The 26,384-nt window shown below is 46.6% G+C and overlaps 1 protein-coding gene across 3 annotated transcripts in view; it reads right to left on the bottom strand.

Moving 5' to 3' along the window:
* Positions 1-26,384, bottom strand: part of IGF1R (insulin like growth factor 1 receptor) — a 301,102-nt gene that overhangs the window by 67,481 nt on the left and 207,237 nt on the right. Inside the window, exon 1 of one of the 3 annotated variants that reach the window (XM_043921451.1) lies at positions 16,040-16,091. The exons of the other annotated variants lie outside the window; for them this stretch is intronic. Coding sequence (XP_043777386.1) covers positions 16,040-16,076 — 37 coding nt within the window. The 5' untranslated portion in view covers positions 16,077-16,091. Of the gene's footprint in view, positions 1-16,039; positions 16,092-26,384 lie in introns of those variants that run through there. 3 annotated transcript variants of the gene reach the window in all.

The following is a 26,384-nucleotide window of genomic DNA, read 5'->3' as shown; positions in this document are numbered from 1 at the left end:
AACAAAATAGGAAATCTGGTTTGCATTATCTGCTTCCTACTTTTTCCATGAGTTGGAAAACACAAAATTATTTAAATATGTAGATTATTGACTCTGACATGCATTATTTAGTGAAGATTCTATTATTGTTTTTCTTTATAATAAAAAAGATGAAAAACTCAGAAATCAGATTAAAAACTACATTGAACACCTAGTCTGCCTGTCCACAATGGCACTTTATCAGTACCTCCATGAACACTCCCCCACTAGATCATTTGCTGTGCATGTGCATGCACATACAAATGTAAACATCTATAAAAAAAAGGATCAAGTCATCCTGAAAGCATTTTCTGGCATAACATACTGTGAATTCGACAATAATTTAACAGCTGTATCGCATCCCATAGTATAGTACATCATAAGTTGTAATCAGTTTCCTGCTATTAGATATTTCATTTATTCCCAACATTTTATTAGGACAATGAGCAGTCAATCTTCATGAGAATTCTTAATTATTTCAACAGAATCAATTTCCATAGTTAGCCTTCCCGGGTTGAACTGTCCTCTGGGAAGCTGGTACCAATCTACACATCTGGTAGCTACATGCTGGAGTACCTATTTTATTGCCAAAAGGTGCATTTAAAAACAGCTGTCAGAACTTGGACATTCAAATGAATACTGTCACCTCGAAAGAAACAAATTCTCATGATACTGTCAGGCTTAAAAAAATTTTTTGCAGGTTTCTCCTCTGATCATCATCTTTTGACTGAGACAAACAGGTTACCTTCCATTATTCATTCTTATCTATTCTGGTAATAGAACCTTGATTTTTAATTAGGCATTCTGCCACTTATCTAGCTATTACATCTCCCAGCCACTCCTATAGCTAAAAGCAACCTAGGTTCTACCTAGTGAGTAAACTTTTAGTTTACTCGCTACTGCTGCTGCTAAGTCCCTTCAGTCGTGTCCGACTCTGTGCGACCCCATAGACGACAGTCCACCAGGTTCCCACGTCCTTGGGATTCTCCAGGCAAGAATACTGGAGTGGGTCGCCAGTTCCTACTCCAATGCGTGAAAGTGAAGTGGCTCAGTCATGTCCAACTCCTAGCGACACCATGGACTGCAGCCTACCAGGCTCCTCCGTCCATGGGATGTTCCAGGCAAGAGTACTGGAGTGGGCTGCCATTGCCTTCTCCGAGTTTCCTCACTTGCTAGTAGCAAATGTTTGGGCTGGAACTTCCCAGAAAAGTGCTTCAAACAAAGGGGGTATGCCTGTCATCCTTGCTGGCTAGGATACAGGTATAATGCCTGAAGCTCAAGCAGCCATACTAGGCCACAGTTCAGTTCAGTTCAGTTCAGTCATTCAGTCGTGTCCGACTCTTTGCGACCCCATGAATCGCAGCACGCCAGGCCTCCCTGTCCATCACAAACTCCCGGAGTTTACTCAAACTCAAGCCCATTGAGTCGGTGATGCCATCTCATCCTCTGTCGCCCCCTTCTCCTCCTGCCCCCAATCCCTCCCAGCATCAGGGTCTTTTCCAATGAGTCACAAGGTGACCCATTAAGAACAGTGCAGCAAGATCAAAGGAACTTGGTCCTTCATGACTGTGCAGCCAGTAGGCTGACCCTGGACTGCTTACCTCTAGACTTCTCTACATGAATAAGAAATAAACTTGTGTCTTGTTTAAGTGCCTGCTATTTGTTAAGAGGCAGCTGAACAAATCCCAACTGAGAAGTGCCTTTAGAGCCATGTATAAGCAAAGAAGAAGACTGTGACTGTTGGTTTATGTCATTGTTGTTTACTAGAATTGCCTCTCAATGATTTCAGGCTGTTTCCAAAAGCTAATCTACCCAATAAATTACAAGGAGTCACATCAAAAAAGCATGTTGTTGTAGGAGTTCCGAAAATGCTGTGTCTATGGAAGGCAGCATCTTGAAGCTGATACCACCAACTTGTATCTGCAGTAAACGCACACATGCATGCCACACACTGGACTCTCAGACATCACACTTGATCTCATAATCGCAGATTAAATGACTATTTAAGTTCAAAATATCCATTACAGAGGTAACTTCAAGGCCCAAGATCTAAAGAAGGAATAACTTTGCAAATCCTAAGTTCAGGTTTTTAAACTAAAAACAAGGGAAAATAAGTCTACCTATCCTTCATCGAATCATCCACCTAGCAACTATTTATTGAGTGTGTGCTGTAGCTGTGTGCCAGACCCTGTTCTTAAGGGGTGGATAATATACCAGGTAAGCACAGGAGTCAAGTGGTGGTACATAGCCTGCCCTGGGCACCTGGGTGCCCAGGAAGGCTTCACAAAGGTGTTGAGGCTGGAGCTGAAAGCTAAAAGCCGAGGAGAAATAAGGATGACACAGATGAAATCATGTGTAAAAGCAATTGAGTTGCTGCGATGAGAGAAGTGGGTGCTCGTGAAGACGGCAGGGATCCAGTAACAGGTGATGCTGGGAGAGAGGAGGAGAGCAGCTCAGAGAGGCCTCGGAAGCCTGTCCAAGCCATTTTGGCTCAGTGGCGGACAGTGGGCATCACTGAACGTTTCGGGCAGGAGAACACGATGGTCTGATTTTCATGGTAGAAAGAGGTCATCCAGCAGCAGCACAGAGGGGGCTATGCTAGAAGAAGCGGGATCAAGCCAGAGAAGAAATGTTCCACCGTCCCTACAGAGTTCACATAATACAATAGATCTGTGAGGTTCACAGAGTTAAAAATGAAACTAACTGTGGAAACCGTGCTCATTTGTCATAGCACAGACCTGCCCTATTGAGCATACACTCCCCGTTCAGAGCGCGGAAGGCCCCAGGGCTGCTCACTGGCCATCAGCCACCACCAGGCTTGTGTTTGCAGGAACGAACAGTGGCTAAGAATATTATGCTCGTCATCAGAGACTAACTAGGAACAATATCTACTTGTAAAACCCTTTTTTCCTTGCTTACAATTTAAATAAAATGTTACATTATCAATAAAATGATGAGTAGCAGACATCAATATCAAATAGGTATTAATGTAGCGCTAAAGACTAAAAGCATTTAAAAGCATATAAAAATGCCCTGTGTACGCTTAGACTCAAACACAAATGTTGGGCATTTCCAGTAGGAGAAAGAGAAAAAAAAACCTGACCAGGCATCTGTGGATAATGTTTTGCACTGTGCTCCCTATTCCACTGGAAATGGCATCTCTGGGCAGTGGTCCACTGCAGCACACGCCCCTTCCAGGGGTGCACTGCGTGGAATTGCACCGTTAGTCAATTCCTGCCACAGGAACACACGGGCTAGGAGATAGGGTTTTGTTTCAGCAATGGGAGCTGCCACAGAAGGAATTTCGGTAAAAGCTTAAATTAGGTAAAATCCTGTTCCTAGACAGAACAATTCCTCTTAAAGGGATCACAAATCACGACCACAGATCCTTCACGTTACATGACACCACTGTGCACAAACACGTATCAAATACTTTGGGGGAATAAAAACAGGTATAATGGGGGGAGAGAGAGAGAAAAAAAGAGGACCATTTGCTGGAGAATAAACTCAGGGGTGGAAGCCAGAGTTCCCCTGCCTGCAGCACGATCCATGAGGGCTCTGGGAGGCGGGCAGGAGAGCCCGAGAAGTTCAGGATTAGACAGTCCTGGAGCCAGCCCCAGAAGCCCGCTGTAAATTTTGCCTCATCTCAATGTATATAAATATTATTAGTGTTCAGGACTATTAAGGGATTTCTTGAAAAGCCCCGGGCAGTGTGTCTAGCCAGCAGACGGATGGCTGCTCCACACGAGTGCCAAAACTTAAAATTTAGTACAGTTACCAAATTTCCAATCACAGAGCTATGGGAGAAAGGAAGGAACGTCTTCCTTGGCTTCCATGAATAAGGGGCACACCTAGCATGATGAAAGGCATTTCTGCTTCTAAGAATAAAAGGGAAATGGAAGGTGCTATAAACTAATAAATACACGGAGGGGAAAGCAAATTGATTTTGCCCGTGAGATCTTTCTAGTCATTGGAATTTTTACAATGACCAACAATAAAAACAAACTCTATGTAAACTGTTGAGAAAGTTAACAACAGGTCCCACATCTGCACTGAAAGGATTCATTCAGGGCCACAATCCCATAAAAATGAGGCACTGCATTTAAAAGCTCATTTTCTTCATTTTGGGGGACAGGAAAAAAGTCATATACATCAGCCTTTAACTCTCTCCTTCCCTCCCCAGAGTCCTTGTATTTATTAAATTCTTTCTAGGGATTTTAAAAACGTTTCTTTCTTTTCTTGCCAATAAGCTCTTTAACAATCTTTACTTCAGAGAAACTATTTTTAAAAGCATGTTTTGGAAGAGAAGATGGAGAACTCAACCTCTTCACACAAGAAAAAAACGGGAAAGGGACCACTTAGTCACACGAGTTTAAAAAACACAAACATTTTATCCCAAATAATTTCCAAAGGACAGAAGCAGTTCATGGATGCTGAAATAAGGTCAAGTTTCTGTATCAAAATCCAGACTAGTGTAGGGTTCTCTTAGGTATTTCTGGGTACCCAAAGGGACATACCAGTTCCACATAAAAAGAGGGTGCCTTTCCTAAGAGACAGGCGTCACCCTGCACTAAGATGAACGGCTGCAACTCCAGGAAAGCACACTTCAACTCCCCAAGTACATCCAGGAGACACGTGGTCCAGAGAGAGTTTGTGGTTTTCCTGCCTGGCCAGGAGAGGAGCTGATTCCATTAGACACCACGGGGAGGGGGCCCCGGTTGGGTCCGCTGAACTCACAGCAGTGCCCCCATGCAGCACGGCCACAAGCCCAGCCAAGGCTCTCCTCCAGAGACCTCTGAGCCAGCTCGCTGGGAGGATGGGCAAGCCTCCTTTGACCGTTAGAGACATCAGCCAGGCCCGGTCCTGCAGGTTCCGCAGGTAAGACCGCCCAGCTCCTGAGGGCGGCAGTGGGAACACGAGGGCAAGCAAAGGGCCGGTGAGGAGGGCTTCCAGGGGAAGGGACGGCCAGGACCCCCAGCCTGAAAGGCCAGTGGGAGTCAGGGGTGCATGGGGGTGACGGGAGGGGTGGCGGGGGTGCAGGGGCCAGAGAGCCAGACTCGCGTGACTGCGGGACGCGGGCTTTGGAACCTGGGGGTGGGGAGGGGAGGAGGCGAGAGGCAGCAGAGAGCCACCAGAAGGGCCTTTTAACTCACGAGGAGGAGTCTGGAACATTCTTAAGAGAAAAGAGGACGAGCAGGTCGGCCGTTTCCAAGGATCACTCTGGCTGCTGCGCGGAAAAGAGAAAGGCCGGGCGACCCGCGGGCCCCGGGCCCCACGACGGTGAGCCGTGGCGGTGGCCGAGACGAAGCCGCACAGATGGGGGAAGCGGGCAGGTTCGCAGGGTGAAACTGTTCCCCAGCAGGGGCAGGGAGAGACGGCTTCAGTTCAGAGCGTGCTGCTTCGTGCACACATGCGAACCGGCACGCCGTCTGCGTGGATGCCGCGCCCTGGGGTGCGGTCAGCAGGTGGACGCAGAGACCAGCGTGGAGGAGCGGGATGCGGGGGCCTCCACCAACCACGGGGCCCAGCGGCGCCCACCAGAGTCCCTTTCCGATACCTACATTCCTTTAAAAGAACCCACCCAAGTGGATTTCCGTATACTCAGCTGTGAATTCTGGGTCCCACATTTCTATTCGTCCCTGCTCCACTCCTTGATAGACCTAACACAACGCTCAGGCTTAAAAGTAAGGATTATAATGTATTTATGGAATTCCTCTTCTAAGCCTCACAAACGTGATCCCGAGGACCTACAGGCAAAGTGGAGGCTCACTGCGTCGTCTGCTCATCAACTCGAGCCGCAGGAGGGCAGAAAGACAGGCTCACCCCCGCAGCTGCTTCTGAGGCCCACAGGCCCTGCCGCTTAGGGAGCTCCATGCTGGTCCTTTCAGCCAAGAAGGTGGGTGAGCCACCTTGACGGGATGTCCCAGCTGGACAGAAGGATGTCCCATCTCCAGGAGCTGTGACGGACTGCAGAGAGGGTCAGGGAGAGCCCACCTCGGGCCGGGGGGCGCACGGCCTTTCATCCTGCCAAGTACTCTTCCATCTCTCCTGCCTTTTGACCTCAGGCACATACTCCTCCCCACCCACCATTCCAAGAAGAGAAACCACCAAAGGGATAGAGAGGAGAGGAGCCGCAAGGCTTCCGGGGCTCAAGGTGAAGCTATCTCACCCCAGTGATTTAGTCTGGAGTTCTCTAAATACGTCAGCTAGCGTGGAAAAGTAGGCTTACACGAAAATGCTAAGACTCGTAAAATAAAATGAAAATAAACCTGGCACAACAGTGTGTGAGCTCCACTCACAAACATATGTATGCATGCGTATATATATTTATAAATCATGCATACATATAATGAGTAAAGCACAATTTTCTCAAAAGGAAGATAAGAAGACTCTGTCTTGACCATCTTGAGAAACTGCTACTGGAAAACTCCAGAGAACCCACTGCCTAGAAATCCTAGGCTGAGTTCATTTCAGCCGGCTTCTCTGCCTGGAAAACTGTAGCCGTTAAGAGGAATCGGGTGGTAACCCTGGTGTCTGAAACATTCAGAAAGAAGAGCTGCATCCGCTCTAACCTTTCTCTTCTCAAAGCCAAAAGAAACCACCTCCTGTGCAGGAGAAAACATTCTATCATCATAGTGGCCAGACTAAGAGACAATGTCATGGTTAGAAGCTGAAGGTAACTTCAGTTTCTCTGTTGGAAGCAGCAAGGTTAGCATGAGCACTGGAGCATGGGGAAGGCACCCAGGGGCATGCAGGAAGATCCCAGAACAGAGCTCTCGGGAGCCTGCAGAGGCTGATTAATAAAGGGAGACCACGGCTCCCGAACCCATTAACGCAGTGAGCCTGAAAGCGCTCGTTTTCTCCTGAGTCCAGAGTGCACAGAGGAGTTCCTCCTCGCAGTCTTTGAAGGGGTTTTCAAGACTCGGTTTTGAGTCCTCTTCCTTCCTGAGAGGAAGGGCCCTGGAGAGAGCATCTTTGGGTTAGCAGATGGATGTTCTGCAGCGCCAGAGCAAGCAGAGGGGGCAGGAAGTGATACACCTCCCTCCTCAACCCTGCCTTCCCATCACCTGTCTTCTCCAGCCTTCACTCCTTCCAAGGGGCCAGGAGGTGGCTTCAGAACATGCAGAAGCAGAGACCCTCATGCGGGAAGCTCCCGGAGCCCTTAGATCTGCCCCAGTTCAAACACACCAGGGCTTCTGCATCCACGTTCTGCTTTTCATCAAGCCCCGATCCTCAGAGATGAAACAAAGTTAAGAGGTCATCATCCCATGCGTGTCTGAGGCACTGCTCTTCAGAAACCTAGGCGAGCCTCACAGCAGTGCTGCAGGGAGCTCCTTCCCTTAGAGGAAGTGCTACTGCCCGACCGCACCCCGCTTGACCAAGTTCCTCCTCACCCCCACCCAGGATGCGTTTTCCTACAGGGCACTCTCCCCAGGCCTCATTCAGGTCTGAAACTCAGGGAGGTGGATGGTGTCTTGCACACCTTTCCTTTGGGCAGCAGAGCCTGGCGAGGCCTCTGCCACCATGGAGCAGAGCAGGGGAAGCGCCTGTGACCCAGTCAGATAGATCTGGGTTCCAAGACCAGGCTTATAGCTTAATAGTTATTCACGTGAATGATTAATAGCCCTGGACAGTTGCTCAGTCTCAAAATTCCAAGGCTGTGATCCTGGCCTCCTCCTGAAGGCCATACTCAAGCCTTCATACATACAGTTCATTCAACATACACGAACATCACTACTCCTTAACACCTGTCCACCTAAGGCTGCAGAAGCCGTCTGAACAGTTGGAACAGGAGGGCACGGAGCCCAGCAGCGGTCTTCCATGACCGAGGCGGCACACTCGGGGGCTTTCTGTATACCCTTCAAGATAACTCCCATTGTCACACCCAGCTAGCTCACTCTGACCTTCTAATCACTTAACGTTCCTATCCTTTCACAATAGCTGCTGGAGTCTCTCCTACATGAATGCTTTCTGAGTCTAAACACAGGACTCAATCGTATATATATTATGTAACTTAATATTAACGATGACATGGGCCAACAGCATTATGCTCATTGGTAGATGCCCACATGGAAGCACAGAGATTTTATAACTTTCCAGGGCTATTAATCATCCACGTGAGTAACTATCAAGCTGGAAACCTGGGCTTGGAACCCAGATCTATCTGACTGGGTCACAGACTCCACTGCTCTGCTCCATGCTGGCACAAAGTTCTCGCCAGGCTCTGCAGTCCAAGAGCAAAGGCCAGGGGGCTCTTCTCGTGCCACTTTTCTCTATAAGTTGGCATCCACCAGGAAGAAATAAATCACCAGTTTCAACATCCTCTTCTTCCCTCTAAGGTGAACCAGTTAGTCTGGAGGAAGGACAAAACATAAAACATCATGCTCTGGAGAAGGGTCAAGCATGCAGGTGATATTAAGGATGATGTGCCCACTAAGCGTTCATTATTTATTTGGTGTGTGTGTTAAGTCGCTTCAGTCATGTCTGATTCTTTGTGACCCCATGGACAGTAGCCTGCCAGGCTCCTCTGTCCATGGGATTCTCCAGGCAAGAATACTGGAGTGAGTTACCATGCCCTCCTCCAGGGGATCCTCCTGACCCAGGGGTCGAACCCATGTCTCTTAAGTTGCCTGCATTAGCAGGCAGGTTCTTTACCAACAGCGCCACTTGGGAAGCCCTCTATTTATTCAGTTCAGTTCAGTCGCTCAGTCGTGTCTGACTCTTTGAGACCCCGTGACTGCAGCATGCCAGGCCTCCCTGTCCATCACCAACTCCTGGAGTTTGCTCAAGCTCATGTCCATCGAGTCAGTGACGCCATCCAATCATCTCATCCTCTGTCCTCCCCTTTTCCTCCTGCCCCCAATCCCTCCCGGCATCAGGGTCTTTTCCAATGAGTCAGTTCTTCCCATCAGGTGGCCAAAGTATTAGAGTTTCAGTTTTAGCATCAGTCCTTCCAATGAATATTCAGGAATGATCTCCTTTAGGATGGACTGGTTGGATCTCCTTGCAGTCCAAGGGACTCTCAAGAGTCTTCTCCAACACCACAGTTCAGAAGCATCAGTTCTTTGGCGCTCAGCTTTCTTTATAGCCCAACTCTCACATCCACGCATGACTACTGGCAAAACCATAGCTTTGACTAGACAGACCTTTGTTGGCAAAGTAATGTCTCTGCTTTTTAATATGCTGTCTAGGTTGGTCATAGCTTTTCTTCCAAGGAGCAAACGTCTTTTAATTTCATGGCTGCAGTCACCATCTGCAGTGATTCTCCGTTTATTGGGTTACAGCAGACAGAACTCTCAGAGGCTGAGCCCTGACAAGTCTACCCATGGCCCTCAGTGCTTGGTTGTGGTGGGGAAGCAGCAGCTCCTGTCGTGGAAGGCAGTGAGGGCGCGTTCTGTGGGGCAGAGGCAACCACGCATATAAGTGACTGTGCTGTCAGGAGCCAGGACAGCCAGACCCGGGAGACTCAGCGACCCACAGAGCCCTTTCCACCCAAACAAGTCTTACTCATGAGATTAGATAACCAGAGTTCACTCTCTTCACCAATGCCTGTGTCTTAGCAAGGCTCCAACCTCGGCCAGGAAAAAAGAAAAAACAGGTCTGTGCCTTCCCCTTGGTTGAGCACATAAACATATATAATCTAAGTTCACAGAAACAGCCAAGTTCCAAGTAGATCCCTACTGACTAGTACACAGGTACACAGTAAGCTATGATGTTTGACGATATGTTTCATACTAGCTACTAAAGGCATCTATGAGGATTTCATTCATGAGCAAAAGAAATGATCATCCACAGAAATTACTACTGGATCCCTGAAGTCTCCAGGATCTAATATGCAGTGCTGGGCGGACCATTGAGAAAACAGAAGAAAAAGGAAAAAGGCAATCAAGAAACCAGGAGGGAGGTTCTTCAGGGCACCATTATTAAATAAAAATGTCAAGAGCTAATTAGGAAGAATAAAGAAAGAGCAGCCATCAATGCAGACACAGTACAGGACTGCAATTCACACCAAAAGCTAAGTGAGGAGCAGAAGGCAGGCCAGGCATCTTCCTTTGGCTAAACTGCTGATTTTGGTTACTGTGGGTGCTGTGATTTTTTTTTTTTTTCCTTCCCTCACAATTTTCATAACAGCTTGACTGAAATAGAACTCATACACAATTTCACCCATTTAAAGTGTACAAACTGATGGTTTTTACCATATTCACAGAGTTGTACAAACATCACCCCAAAGAGGACGCTGTCTACCCCTCCCCTGCCCCCCTGCCCCTCTCAGCCCCAGGCGATCACTGATCAACTTTCTGTCTCTACAGATCTGCCTCTTCTGGGATCTAATGCCTGATGAGCTGAGGTGGAGCTGATGTAACAATAGCAGAAATAAAGGTCACAATAAATGTAATGTGCTTGAATCACCCTGAAACCCACCCCCCTGCCCCCAGCCCAACACCCATGGAAAAAGTGTCTTCCCCGAAACCGGTCCCCGGGGCCCACGTGGCTGGGGCCGGTCCCCACGTGATCCTCTGGGGCTGGCTCTCCCACGTGGGACGGCATAGCCGAGGTCCGTCTGCGCTGTGGCGCATCAGTCCCTCACCCCTGCGTTTCTGTTCGTAAGCTCTGCCTCTGGTGACCCGCAGGCAGCAACGCTGGCCCCTCAAGTCCTTCTGTTCCTGTGAGTGACAGAAACACAGGCACGCCGGTCAGAAGCTGATGCTTCCATCAACTATTTGGACTCCAGGATCTATTCACGGTCTGGATCTATCCTACAGGGAGAAAGACTTGAACCTGTCACACTGACTAAACTCTGTCGCTCTGATAGTAGGAAATGAGGGGAAAAGCCATGCAATCTGTGGAGGAAGGGTCCCCAAGTCGGAGACCCTCCTGCTGGCTCTGCCTGATGGAAATGAGGTATCCTCATGATCCTCACCTCTGGAGGAGGGCCTGGCAAATGGAGTCGATGCTGCCTCCCAGAAAGGCCTCTGGAGAGCGATGGGAGGGAAAAGGAAAGGAAGAAAGTCAGGTGCTAAGAGGGCAGGGCGGACCTGACTTCCACTGCTTCTGCATTTATAAAACAGAATATAGTCTTTAGAAAATCAAACTATCCTAATCTAGCCTAAACTATCTAACATCTTCCAAAGATTCCTTCTGCTGAACTCATATCCGAAGACTGTATAAAAATTTTTACAAATACGAACAAGTTCGAATAGGAGGGAAAAACCACGGAAGAGACACGGGAGCATGAACCTGCCCCTGCTCTGGGGTCTCTGCCGGCTTCTCCTCACGGGAGCACAGTATCTCTCACACCCCTCACCCTTCCTCCAGCTCTCCTTGAATCTTTCTCCAAAAAGGAGGAGAAACATCCCCATCTGATGAGGAGTTCTTCTGAGACTCTCGCCCAGTTCTGTGACCACCAGGCCTGAGCACACGAGGTACCGGCTGTCACAGACGCGTAAATGGACGGGGTGGAAAAAAAAAAATATTCTTTTCACACACTTAAAAATTACTCCAAGTTATTTTAAATTTGGAACTGTTTGTATATTCCTTATAAGTTTATAAAACTCACACTGTCCCCTCATGACTAACTGAAGAGGAATTGAGAGAGTAGTCTATATTTATAACTTGTCTGCTTGTGCGTGCTCACAGCCCTATTTCCACTCCCTGTTACTGTACACAGAGTTATGTGAGGTATTGTGGGCTCCTAAACTTTGCTGATTTCCAAACAAGGCAGGCCTGTGTCCCGCAGGGACAAATTGGGGGCTGTTTCGTCCAAGCGGAGACCAAGCTCAGAGGGAGAGGCCTCCAGCTTTGGGGTTTTGGCTGCGTCTCTTAAAACGGGTGTTAGGGTCCATTTCTGGGCAATTACACGCCTTCCTGGTGTTGACCAGTATCATTGTGACGGATACTCTGCCTACCGCACATGCCCATGCTCCATAGCTGCGGCTATACACTTCCCTTCTGCCTATTTATTTTGGTAGAAACTGCTAGTCCAAAAGGTGCAATGCTTCAACGAAACATGAAAAAGCCCCTTTCCATATGCATAAATATTTATGTCAACATAATTTAAATGAATCAACTGGAGGCAGCCACTCGCAGGGAAACTACTATTTAGAAACCAGCAATGTTTTGGATAAAGTATGTCAACAGCGGAACCGCTCACCAGGAGACAGTGATAACAGAAGGAGTGAGGTCGCCGTGGAGGTAGATTTTTACAGTCTGTGTGGATCGAGCCTGGGGCCCGCAGACCTGCACACGTAGATGGGTTGTGCTGGGGCCTCTTGATAGGTGTTGAACGAGTCCCTCCAAAGCTGCCTCCCTGGGAGCACACACACCTGGCCGCCGAGGACCTCACAATTTTGCAAAGCCCCCTTGGAAAACTCTTGGAAAAAAAAAACTCTTCTGGGGACCATAGTGCCATTCTTTGCTACAGCCTCAAGGTGGGGCACGTCTTCTTAAAAAGAGGGAGAAATGATCCCTAATTACATTTTTTCCCCCTTTCTTTCCTGATGTCAGAAGGGGAAAAAGGCATCTCCATTCAATTCTCTGGCTGCTTGTAAGGCTGGGTCCCTTGAGTCACCTGGATTCCACCCTCACCCTCACCCCCACCCAACCCCACTGTAGTACCTCTTGAATGGTCTCTCAACATCTTTGGTCCATTTTCTTCTTGGGAGCTTAAGTTCTGAGTGTATATTTAAATTTGTTTAAGCTCTTACAGTTGTCTATGCTTTTTAAACATAGCATTGTGCCTTGCGAAATTTTTTTAGGTGACTAGAGAGAAAAATGCCTGCCCACCTCTCCCCCTTTTCTGTAATTAAATCTACCCAAGGAGCATGAATAGCAACCACTACAGATCACAACCTTCCAATGATTTATTACCCTCCAGCCTCTCTGGTCGTTTTTCCTTTGATCTGGGTACTTCCTGGTCGTACACTTTTGGACTTGTAAACATGTATTTCGGAGTATATGTTATGCTAGAACGCCACATTATTCTTTTCCGTTATCTAATCTGATTGCTGGCTCCATTTCCTGGAGTTAAATTATTTTTACTACTGTGGAGAAACCACAAAAGATCCACCAGACTTTCAAAGTACAGTAGACTCTGTTATAGGGAGAAAAGGGAGAGCGGGTGTCCCAGATAGTCGTATATTCTGGTTAACAGAATTACCACACGAACTTTAGGAGAATCACTCTTTGGAGAACTGGACAAGAGGACACCGACACCCCCAAGTTTGCAGAACTTACATTTAATCTATCTCATGATTCCAAAGTGCCTTGAAAAAGCACACAAATGTAGGATGTTGGCATGTCCTTACAAAACTTGCTGTTCTCACAGAATTCTGTTGGCTCATATTTATATTTTGTTTAGCTTTTCTTTTTTGTGGGTGGTGGGACAGCAGACTTAATAAAAATGTTGTGAACCTGGCCAGAATGTATGCAAAGTGCTAAGATTTCATACTGATAATCAATTGTGTTGGAAACTGCCATCTCCTCCATTTCAACCAAGAAAAACCCGCACTGAATACTTCAGAAAGGGTGACTGAAGGAATCAAGTTTAATAAAACTCCTCCCCATTTTTAAAACCCTAGGAGTTGAGATTTTTGGTTTTTGCTTTCTTTCGTAAATAACAGGTAATATTTGGTTCAACTTGAGTGGCATCACAGGCATTTCCTGCATACACTGCTAGGTGACAGCGTTTCAGTTGTAAATACCCAAGAGATGGGCTCACAGGTATCTTCTGCCTTTTCCTATTAATTAATAAAACATCTGAGAGTGAATTTTTATTTGCTCTCTGAGCCATTAAATATCTAGTATCATTTTTTCCGCTTATCATTTCTGATTTTAGGTGTCTGTTTTCTCCCAGAGTGTTACCTAGATTATAAAGTGAATTGTTTTGCTGCAGGCCCACCCAACATCACTTAGGGCTCTAAGAAAGCTGAAATCTGAAGCAAAATATGATAGAGCTTACTGTGAGCTCTGAAATGCTGGGTGGAAATTCCAGGGATTTCCCTTCAGACACTGCCACTCATTCGCCCTGCTATCGTGGCAAGCAACCTGACCACCAAGAGAGAATACACGGCAAGCCTGGCTTGTGCCGGGAGGTGGCTGGCTCTGTCTCCCCCTCCTGCTTGACTGTTTGAGCAACCTTTCCTGCACCCCACGTCTTCATCTTTCAACTGCTTCCCGAACATTGTCTGTTGTATCCTACAGTCTGATTTTCAGGGTTCAGAGGAATCTGCTTTGAAGGATGAAACAACTTAACACTCAGGCTAACTTTGTCTTAAAAAAAAAAAAAGGAGGGCAATGCAAAACATAAATGAGGCCCCAAACTTGGAAATCACATCCGAGGATCATTCCTTCGTTCTGCCCTTGGCTCGAAGACTAAAGTAATTTGCACAAAAAGTCCATAAACATAAAGGGGTCCAATTGCACTCAGGCTCCAATGAGTGTGCCCATGACGCACGCGCTTGGCACACGGCGGGAGTGCGCAAAGCCTGCCTGCAAAGGAAGGGGTCAGCAGGAAGCAACTTTCGGAACACAGGACTCTCCTTACCCAAGTAAACTTCTTAACCCTTTCCCTAAAACTACGAAACCTCAAACTGGCCAAGTCACTTGAAGAACAAAAAAAAGACTCCTCAAGCATAAATCGTTTCTTCCAAAATCTTATCCAAAATCCTGGACTTGAATAAACTGAAAACAAAGATCTGAAAATATTCAAGAGCTATCTGTTTTTTCCTTCAGAGGATTAAGCTCTGTAGCAACTTCCTCGAGTTTCCTGTGAAAACAACCTGCGTTCCGGGGCATCCTCACCTCAGAGCAGAGGGCTCAGGGAGGCGCAGAAGCAAGCCACCGCCCTGGCTGCAGACTGGCGCACGAGCACATCCCTCAGGACGCTGGTGTTTTACTCACAGCGAGAACAAGTACTGGCAAGTGACAAAGAGAGAACGTGTTTTGCAAACAATCAAAGTGACCTGAAACCCAGGGTGAAGTCAGCGTTTGCTCCTCGCCTGAGCCAGGCTCTATGCTGTGCTTCTTAAGGGGCGGGCTCGGGGAAAGGCAAAGACCTCTTGGTTTCTGTTCACCCAGGAGGACCCCTCCCCTAAGGCTCACACCCCACTCCCAGTCTAGGCTGCAGGACTTTGCTTTGCTTCCCCACTGAGCCGGGAGCATCTCTGAAATGAGACAAACGCCCAAAGGAAGGAGTCTTCCCGGTCTGCTGGAGCTGAGAGCGTCTCTGGAATTCGGAGTTCAGATCAATGTCTGGTTTCACTTGTCTTCAGCCCAGAGAGCTGATGCCAGGACCTGGGGCCCAGGGTTCCAGTCACCCTGTGATGTGACGTTCCCACCCCCCAACTCAACACACACACTCCCCAGAAAAGAGAAGGATCTCAAACCTTAAAAGCACAGAATCCCTCGCCATAACCCATCCACAAATTCACTTTGATACTTCCAGAAATTTCAAAATGGCTTTGTTCCCCATTTTCCAATGCTGAAACTGCCTATTCAGGTATTTCCCTCCGAATTGCACACTCCTCCCACTGCACAAATATACCTCTTCTCCTCTAAGCAAAACCTGTTAAATGTATTTTCACCATCCCCCTGCGACCGCCCTGCCCACCCCCCACCTAAATAAAAGCATCTAAACTGTCCCCCAAATCCACTTTCTCTTGCTCCACAGACGGTAAGACCTTATCTTCCTAAATTCCCATCCTCAGCCCACATCAGGGCTCTGCAGGAGAGCAGAAGATAAATACTGAACCTGTTGCTTCCACTCTCCTGCCAGCTCAACACCGCATGCTCTTAATTCCTCCCTCCTCAACCCCCATCCTTTGAAATTTCTAAACCCCCGGCAGAGGAAGCGCCTCAGGCTCTTAATAAGCTCAGTCATGCTCGAAATATCCGTTTCACCCACGGGGTGCTCTCGACAGCAATTCCAACCGGAGCACACATTTGGGGGAAAGACGATCCTTCCTCAAGACTCAATATTTGGAATTCCTAAAAAGGCCATTCCTATTAATTTTCATTAGCATACCTGTGAACCTGCAGCAGTCCAGGGGTTGCAAGGACATCTTCTGTAATAGCCTGTATCCGCCCACGCCGTGGTAATGACAGTGCGTCAAGCAATCCCTTTCCTGTCTCTGTGACCACAGAGGGTACACGTGCAACTCCCCCCACCGCCCCACCGCCCCCCCGCCCCTGGAACTTGCAAAACTTAACAGGAAGTCTTCTACCACCTACATGGAAAACCCACTGCCAGAAAAATGAACCATAAACACTTCATATTAAATTAGCCAGGTGTTTTTTAAAAAATTACATTATCCCAATCCAATACTTTCAAATCCTGGCTGGCTTTCAGGTCTCACATATGGGAGCAGAGGAGCAGCGGCCACGTGGCTTTGCCCCTTCCTAAGGGGCATGTCTTGCTTTTTTGATTAATACAAACAATCTGCAAATTAGTGTACACCGAAAGCATCCAGGAGAAAGCAGCCAGTGGTCCTGTTTCCTTTATCTGGGGCTTCTTTCCTGTATCTTCACACTGGACAATGATGGACATTAAGAATATAAATCTGCCCAAGTCTTTGGGCTTCCCTGGTGGTTCTTTGGTAAAGAATCTGCCTGCCAATGCAGGAGATGCAGGTTCGATTCCTGGGTTGGGAAGATCCCGTGGAGAAGGAAATGGCAACCCACTCCAGTATCCTTGCCTGGGAAATCCCATGGACAGAGGAGCCTGGCGGGCTGCAGTCCACTGGGTTGCAAAGGGTCGGAAACGACTTAGCGACTGAGCAACAACAAAGATAAATCTTTACCTGGGTCCTAAACCTATGGGAGATATTTTGATACTTGAAAGAAGCATCAGTGAAAATGAAGAAACAGAACAGGAAAGAGTGGGAAACGTCAACAAGTCTCAGCTTCTATATTAACACGTCACGATATGTTTGTGAGAGACTCTATGCAGCAAGTCCACCAGCCCTGGAATAATGTCCTTTACCCCAGTTCCTCCCACTCAGCAATTTCCGGTTCTGGGCACACGTCCCCTGATGTGACCCCAGGACACCCCTGGTTTGCCCTCAGGGTGGAGCAACACAACGGCATGTGGTAGCATTTCTCTCCACATAACTCGTGTCAAAAATACATTACAACGCAAACAGGACCACCAGCCAAGAAGCTATGCTGGCAAAATTTAAAGCAAAAACTTAGAAACCGCCTATGCCCATTTATGTGCCAGGTTGGCCACATTTTTAAGGGCCTAAGTCATGTCTATCTACTTTTTAAATAAATTGGTTTTGGGAGAGTCAGTGTTTAAAACTGTGAGATGTTCACCCTCTGTTTTGGAGACACGGCAAGAATGAGCAGTGTTCAGATCAGAGAAGAACACGGGCCTGGAGTTACACAGAAGCGAGTTTATATCCCAGCTTTGCCATTTATTGACTATGGAATGACAAAGGGACCCAGTGTCCTCAGTATACATCGAAGACAAACAGTACCATCTTGTGCTTTGGGTGCAAGATTAAATGTGGTAAAACCATGCAACTGTACTGAGCATTTTCCCCAGCATGTCATAGGTCCTCTGTAAATATTAGCCATGACAATCTGGTCCCTAGACTGGATTTTAAGGTCCGAGGGTTCTATCCTGGCTCTGCCAACTATCTGCCCACTCAGCTTGACCGGTGCATACGAGATAACTGGCCTCTCATTGTGACCCAAATGTCTTTATCTAATCCCCTGGAGGCGCCTATGGGCCATGATGCGCTAGTTCTCTCCAGAGAGACCTAGAGGCCTTGTCTCTGCTCAGTTTCAGACAATGCGGATCACACAAGATTTTGTGTCTCTGCTCAGTTTCAGACAATGCGGATCACACAAGATTTTGTTTCAAAGGGAGGGTTAACGTGGCTAAAAAAGAAAAATGAAAGAAAACCCAGAGACAGGATTCTAAAATATCTCAAATTTCATCTCTGTCCAAACAAATTAAAATATAAATTTTGGATTAGCTTTAGCATCCGATTCCATTTTTTTAGTGCTGTTCTGAAATCCATTTGCTCCAAAATAATCTTCATCAAGCACAAGGTAGACAGTAACTTACCCAAGACTACACATCATTTGCTGTCCAATGCAGTTTCAGTTATTATTTTAAAGATGCAGATCTTTAAAGGTGCAAATCAACGAGGGGGTGCGTGGGGTTGAGTGGGTATGCTGAGAGCCAAGGACAGATTCCCTCATAGCTCAGTTTGTAAAGAATCTGCCTGCAATGCAGGAGACCTCGGTTCGATTCCTGGGTCGGGAAGATCCACTGGAGAAGGGAAAGGCTACTCCAGTAATCTGGCCTGGAGAATTCCATGGACTGTATAATCCATGGGGTCATACAGAGTCAGATACCATTGAGTGACTTTCACTTTCCTGGACAGATTAAAGTTTCTGAAGGCTTTCACGAGCATGGATGTTAAACTTCAACTTTTACTAAGCAGTAAGCTCTGAAAGCTTTAGAAAAGAAAAAGAAATTTTCTAAGTTTCCAAAGACTTCATTTGAGTCTTCAAAAAGAGTCACAAACTGCTCCAAAATAACTTAACACAACTGTTTTTCAGGTTTAATGAAGACTCTTGAACAGTACCAAAGAAATATACAAGCTCCTTCCTCCATGGGAAGGAAAAAACTCCACGTAAGCAATAAAGAAAGATAAGGCAGCATCTACCGTGCTAATTTCTGGGCTAAGGTGGGCGAGGGAGAGGAGGAGGGGAACACTTGGAGACAAGCATCATCAATGCTCAAACAGGCAGTGCTCAATACAACCATTCAAAAGGGCTCTGCAACTAGTTTATCTGTCCGTTTTGAGGTTCCTCAAATTTATGGATTCTGCAAGAACCACTTGGAGGCTTGCTTGAGAGCTGCGGGAAAATATCTGCTGCTGCAATTTTCCAAGTCAAAGGAATCTCTTCCAGGATCTTCAGGCTACACCTCTGCACTGCAACTGAGAAGATGTGCAGGCTGTTTGGAGGGGAAAAAAAAAAAAAAAAAACCGGAAAACACTGGCTTTTTGCACGGGCAGCCTGGGCTGGCTCGTCCTCGTGGAGGTGGGGAGGACGGCCAGTTGGCCGGAGCACCCGTCAGACTGTCCAGTTCTCACGCCACCTGCACCTCCCTATCTAGAACCCACTGCTCCTGCGTCACAGAAACAATCCCGTGAGCCAGTGCCGTGGGGATATTCCTGCATCCTGACCCCCCTCCAGGCCACCAGGCTGGGAAGGGCAGCCGGGAGCAGGACAGCCACCTGCTCCTCTCAGAGCTCCTGGCTGCAGGCCTGCAGCAGGGAGGACGGACTTGTTCGCCCATGCAGTGAGGATCTCTGATCTCCTGGTTGCAGGCGCTGCCCGGAGTTCTAGGATGCAGCTGGGAGGTTGGGGTCCAGGCTACTGAAAAGCTGCACACCGCTCATTTTAGTTTAGTGCCAGGTTGGGGGCGACTTTACTGAATCGGGACAGAGAGACACCAAAGCACACAGACAAACTGAACCGAAAACTTCCGCCCTCCTGGCCTCTGCTCCACATACAAGGCTTTCTTTTTCCTTTTAGAAAAAGGCAGACCCTTTGGAGCCTCTGGGCCTTCAGACAGGCTGTTCCTTCTCCTGGCTTCTGCTTCTTCCCACCCTCAACCTGCCTCCCCTGCCCACAGTGCTGGGCCTGACTGTCTTCACCCCAAAAAAACCTCTCCTGAGTGGGGACCATTCCTGCTGCCCCATCACTTTATGTCACAGCACCCTGCTCACCTTCTACAAAGCACCGACCACGTTAACAATCAAAGACTGTTTTTCTGGTTAGGGGCTTACAGGGAAGGGGGGTGGGGACTTAGTGTTTAATGGGTATGGAGTTTCAGTTGTGCAAGATGAGAAGGGTTCTGCAAATGGGTAGTGGGCACGCGTGCACAACCATGTGCACGGACTCCATGCCATTGAACTGTACACTTAAAAATGGTTAAGGTGGTAAATTTTATCTTGCATGTATTTTATAGCAGTTCAAAAAATGGACTTAATTTTGTGCAACGCCACTTCCTCTTTTGTCCACTAGTGTGCATTGCACCAGGGTGGGAATCCTTTTTTTAAATATTTCTTTTATACCAGAATATAGTTGATTTAAAATGTTGTGTTGGTTTCAGATGCACAGCAAAGTGATTTAGTTATACCTAACATATATCCATTCTTTTTCAGATTCTTTTCTCATACAGTTTATCACATAACATTGAGGAGTCTCCTCTGCTACACAGTAGGTCTTTGTTGATTATCTATTTTATATAGAGTACTGTGTACACATTAATCCCAAACTCCTGGTTTATCCCCCTCACCCTTTCTTGCCCCCCAGGGTAGGAATTCTACGTTTTTGCATCACTGTGTTTCCAGGGCCATGCCTAGACTCTGGCCCACAGCAGATGCTACTAGTTCAACGGCTCTTGACATACTCACATGTTTCCTACTCAACTGGAAGCTCTCTGAGGGCAGGGATACCATTCCTTAATTATATTTCTCTCACAGCTCCTTCTAGAGGACCTCACACACAGGTAGAGATCAGGTGCTAATTTAACCCTGGACTGTTACTTATGCAAACTTTGCAAGAGCAAACCGCTTGGACTTTTTCAAAATAATTGTATTGATTTACTTATTTTTGGCCATGCTGGGTCTTTGATGCTGCGAGGACTTCTCTCTAGTTGCGGAGAGCAAGGGCTACTCTTCACTGTGGTGTGCAGGCCTCTCACTGTGGTGCTTCTCTGGTTGGGGAGCACGGTTTCTATGGCACCAGTAGTACCGGCATGTGGGCTCAGTCGCTGCAGTTTCCAGGCTCCAGAGGACAGGCTCAGGAGCTGTGGATTACGGGCTGAGTTGCTCTGCAGCATGGGGGATCTTCCCAGACCAGGGATTGGATCAGTCTCCTGCATTGGCAGAGGGATTCTTTACCACTGAACCACCAGGGAAGACAAAGCTCTTAAATTGTATATAAAATATGTATATGGGACAGGGTATACATGTAGGTACATACAGATTTTATTGTATTTCCTCTCTTGCTTTGAGTGCCAAGAATCCCAGAGCAACTAGATCCCAGGAAGATTCTACTACAGTCCTTCTGGTGTGGTGTGGGGTAGCTTGCTGACTTGGCCATTCAGGTCTTCTGTCCTCCAGGTGTGTCTTTGTTTTTTTCTTTAATTGAAATCAGTCTAAAATTCTAATTCTCTTGGGCATTAGACAAAGTATAAATTCAAAGCAGATAAGTAACAGAAGACAGTTTCCCACAGGATAAGTACTTTCCTATGTTTTGATAGTGAGTTGTTATTAAACACATAACAATAATGACAAGAATAATATGAAAAACTACTCTTTCATAGTGAGTTGTTATTAAACAAATGACAATAATAATATGAAAAACTATTCTCTCTACCTAAAAAGGAAGAAACATGACAAAAATCAGAGGAGCCGCTTCAGATAATGAGGAATAAAATGAAATAAACCCATAGTCCACTGGTTTATCTCTCGGCTGGTTTTCCCCTAGAATAACCAAAGAAATCATCTGACCCAACACCAAGGTTTTTTAGGTCATACATGCTTCTGGGCAGCCTAAAAATTTTTGATGAAAACAATTCTCTCTTTCTCTCAAAAGCTTGATAAAAGTAAAAGCTGAAGGTATTAGGTGGTGAGGGAAGACATGAATGTTATTACAGCAAGGCACTTGCATTTAGGGGGCACTCACCACTGCATGCGCTAGGAGTATGGCAAACACTGCCTATTTAATCTCTGCAACTTACAAAGGGACAGCCAGGCTACTTCCCCATCCTCTGAACCCAAACTGAGGCGCGTAAAGAGCAGCTTGCTTAGAGTCACATTTCGTGAAAGACAAAGAGGTAGAAATTCCAACCCAGGCGATCTTCTACCAGTATCTACCATGCACCTTCCACTGTAACTCTCATAACCCGCTCAGGATGAAAGGAAGCAGCATTACTTCACTGATGAGGCGACAGAGAAGCAAAGAGGCTGTGACTCAACAGGAAGTCAGTGGTGATGAGCAGAAAAACACTCAAGGCCAGCAGCTCAGCACTAAGACCACCGGAGGCTCAGTTCTGTACCTTACAGATCTGTCAGAGCCATTCTGGGCCACCTCAAAGGACCAAAAACCCATGATTCCGGCTATCTAAAAAACCTGATGTTTATTGCTGTGCTTAATCTAAATTTATATTTTTTCTCACTTATTTCTACTTTTCATGTCATAATTCACACAAATTGGTGGGGCAAAGAATTAGTACTACCCCAAACACAGTGTTTAGTAACAATGGCTTTTTTAAAAAAAGATACACAGGGCATTTCTTCTGTCAGTTCTTATGGATTAAATATTTGTTCATTTAACACCTGGTGGTTGGGATTTCCCTGGTGGAGTGGTTAAGAATCTGCCTGCAATACAGGAGACCCTGGTTCAATCCCTGGGTCAGGAAGACCCCCTGGAGAAGGGAATGGCAACCCACTCCAGTATTCTTGCCTGGAGAATCCCATGGACAGTCGAGTCTGGTGGGCTACAGTCCATGGGGTCGCAGAGTCTGACACGACTGAGCTAACACTAACACTTTCTGACACCTGATTGCACGTGTCTGGAAGATACACCATGCACCGTACCATGCACCGTGAGGGCTGACAGAAATGCACAAGGCCTTCTGTAGGCAGGCTCTGAAGATGAGATGTACACACAGATAATAATTTCAAGGTAAACACTCATGTCATAAAAGATGCACATCAGAAGGACAAGCATACCTCCGCTGCTGCGAGGACCATGGCTTGGAAGACGGAAGCAGCTGAGTAGGAATTCTTAAAGCAGCCAGCGAGCCTTGGGGTTGCAGGGGCAGGGGCAGGGGCAGGGCTTCTCATATATTTCAACAGGAAATTACAAATTGCCATCTTTATTAACATGTAACTTAATTAAAGTTCTTAAAACCGACTTCAGTGCATTTCTGCCTTTAAGAAAGATTCTAATTAACAAATCAAATTTGTGTAAAACATCAGAGGATGAGGTCCAGAATGAGGCTTCTGCTGTTGTCTGAAGTTAATGCCTATGGACTATCTACTGCTGAAGTTGTTTAGAATAGACTAATTATTCCTTTTTCTCCTCTCTTCTCTCTGTCCAGGCACAACGAAATCGCTCCATTAAATTAAAAAATAAACAAACAAACCTCCATTGTGAGAGGCGCCATCGGTGTCTGCCTCCTTCTCCTCTCATCACAAAAGGAGAGGAGGGCTAAAGAACAGGCTCATTGGTCAGTATTTCATGAATTTAAAAAAGTGTAGCAATGCTGCCTGGGCAGAAAGAGCAAAACACAAAAACCTCAGTCATTTGTTTAAACAAAGTCGCAAAAACAAAACCACTTCCGATATATAACCAGTGAATTCTAAAAAGGATCACACATTCAACATGACTTTTAAAACTTTAAATTTCACAAATTAAAAGCAGGATGATGAGGCCAAACCAACGTACATCACCCCTCTCTCCCCTGCTTCTCTCCTTCTGGTTTCATTCAGCTGCCAAAACCACTGACAGCACTGCCTCTCATCCCAACAGGAAAATTTCAGGGCTCCTGAAGGTCTGAGTCAGACCTGAAAGCTCATGAATATTCTGATTTTCTGGAGCCGATGCAAGGAAATCACGGCAATTGATAAGCAGACACACAGTTACCTCCCGCGTGTCTGGTCCCCAAAACTCCTCTGAAATAATTCATCAAGAGTTCGATGTCCATTTTCAAAGTTATTAATAACAAGTCTGTTTCCGATTTTTAAGATGAGGTTAACCTTTCGAATCTTTCCCTCTCTCACCAAATTGTCTCTATACCCTGGATCTCCATTAACAAACTCCCTTGCTTTACTGCATTTTGATGAAGATGAACAGAAAGCAAACCGAAGAAAACCTTAAATTCCCACGTAAAATGGGAAGAAATGAGAGTGCCGGGATTTAAATTAGAATCTGTGTTTACTGGGTGCCGGGAAATAAAGAGTGTGTGCGCGCGCCCGCAGCGGCGCCGGGGGATGGAGGCGCCAGCGTCTTCCCGTGGATGGGCCAACTTTCCGGCCGAGGTCGATCGGTATTTGACCTGAGTGCACAAGGAACTGGGCGCAATCTCAGGACCGCATGATTTCAGCTCAATGTGAGAATGAACCCTCTCCGTTCGCATTAATTTTTCTCTCTTGCAATCACATTTACACCTTTTATTTTGATTTAGAATCTCGCCCTGAACGACCTCAGCAGGTCATCTACCCTGCGAGGCCCGTCCTGCGGCCGGAGCCGCAGAGCACTCTCCTTACAACTTTAGGGCGGCTAGTTTTCCACCAAAACTCAGTCCTCCTTAAGAACCCGGAATGTGCAGTGCGTTTCTTGTGAACGATTTCTGCGTCCACCGGGAAGCGGAATTCGACACGGGAAGCCCCGGCCACACCCACCCGGCCACGTCGCAGGGGCGGCGGCGTGGCTCCACACCGCGCCAGCGGCCCCACGCCTCAGACCACGGTTTCAGGGAGAAACGTGAGCCAGCCCGGGGTTCAGAGACACACGGGGACTGCTTTACGGACTGGCACCACCGGGATCGGAAACTCAGAGGGCAGCAGCCCGGAGCGGACGCGATCCCCGGGACCGCCATGCCACGTCCGCAGCTCCCCCTTCTTGGGCCCCTCGCCCCGCGGGCCCCGGGCCACCTGACGTGGCGGGGGCGTGGCGCGGTCACGTGGCCCGGCCCGCCCTCCGCACCACGCATGCGCCGGTCGAGCCCGCCCGCAGCCCGACCCGGCCAAGGCTGGGGCCACCCTGCCGCGTTGCAAAAGCTGACGGCATCTAGTCTGCACGTCCGAGTACAACTACTGAAGCTGTTCCATATGCAATAATTCAATCAATTCGGTGGGATTTATTCCAACGTGGGAACTGGGGGTCTAGAAATAACAAATAAGTGTTAGCTATCTGCTTCTGCTCTGAGGCCAAGTTTAAAACATTCACCAAGAAACTGCACACATAGAAGAATCTTAGTACAAGGTCTTCTGAATTCTAGGCGGCCACACCTTTAAAAGACACATATATTTAGCATCCAAACTAATTCAGAACCATCGGTGCTGCTGCCAGCGTTCCTGTTTGGCCCTGAAAATGTGTGTCTGTCCCATTGAGCATCTATGGCTGAGAGTGCCTGAGGTTCTTTTTTTTTTTTCCTTTTCCGAATATAACGGTTACATTTCAAACTCCTAAAATTTAATTTGTGAGAAGTTACTAATATAAGTGAAGAAGAATGAGGGCCACAGGAAGCCTAGTGTACCTAATATGATCTTGTCTGAGTGTGATAAAATTACAAACTGGGGTGGATTGCAGGATATTAAAAAATGTAGTCATTCACAGTTCTTTCAAATAGATGCACGAGCTTTAATAAAATATTATAGTTGAGTACAAATACTGTCTTAATCTTTTAAGGCATAAGAAATATAAAAGCTCATATAAGTAGTATTAAAATCAAAGAATAAAATAGCCCAGTATATTTAAATATATATTGTAAAATATATATTTAAATATATTTTTATTCTAAGATTAAAGAGTAATTTTAATCTTTCAGTGACAGAGAATTCAAATTAAAGATTTCCTTATATGAATATGATGTTGGGTTGCTGAAATTTAATTAAATGGGAGGGGGCTCCTCCAAATTATTCACTGACGCCAGTAATAGTACCTATTCTAAAAGAAGAAAACAGTATCTGGAGCACCTTTTCAATTACAGCATTATAAGCTCAGAGATAAAATTTCATATTATTAATTGAAGTTCTTATGGTGGGTAAGCCTTCCTAACTCATCCAAAACATTCAGGGCCTCTGCTTCAGAGTCAGCCCTGCAATTATGTTCCATCCGAGTCCTCAAGAGCAAGAGGCCCTTTCAGCCAGGACCAAAATTAATGGGACCTTTTTGGCAGTTGAGATCTCCTCCCTTCTCCTTCTCCTCTGAAGGGAAAAATGGCAACGACGTTTCAAATGACATTCATATTTGAGATTACTTAGGCTTCTGCATATTTTTCTGCTTCATGTCATTCATAATTGCCCTCCCAGAAAAAGTGAAGCTGCTACTGCTATTTAAAAAGTTTTATGCCCCTCCTTTTAAAAATATATAACGGTCCTCAGAGTAGAATTCCAATTACTAAGTGTAGAAAACAGAAATAGAAAAAAAAAAAAATCACCATTTGGCAAACACCACAGTAACGGATGTTAAAATTAATAGATGAAATAATGAGGAACAGTATGAACAGGATAGATGCCTCCTAATTATGAAGGGAGACATAGCAATATCGGAGACCACCTGAACCAAGTGATCAAAGTGATCATCGGCAGACATGAAACACGTGGGCA

Source organism: Cervus elaphus, chromosome 13 (genome assembly GCF_910594005.1).
Source record: "Cervus elaphus chromosome 13, mCerEla1.1, whole genome shotgun sequence".
Lineage (NCBI taxonomy): Eukaryota > Metazoa > Chordata > Mammalia > Artiodactyla > Cervidae > Cervus > Cervus elaphus.
The sequence above is the reverse complement of the archived record's forward strand: the minus strand, read 5'-3'. Positions and strand labels throughout refer to the sequence as shown.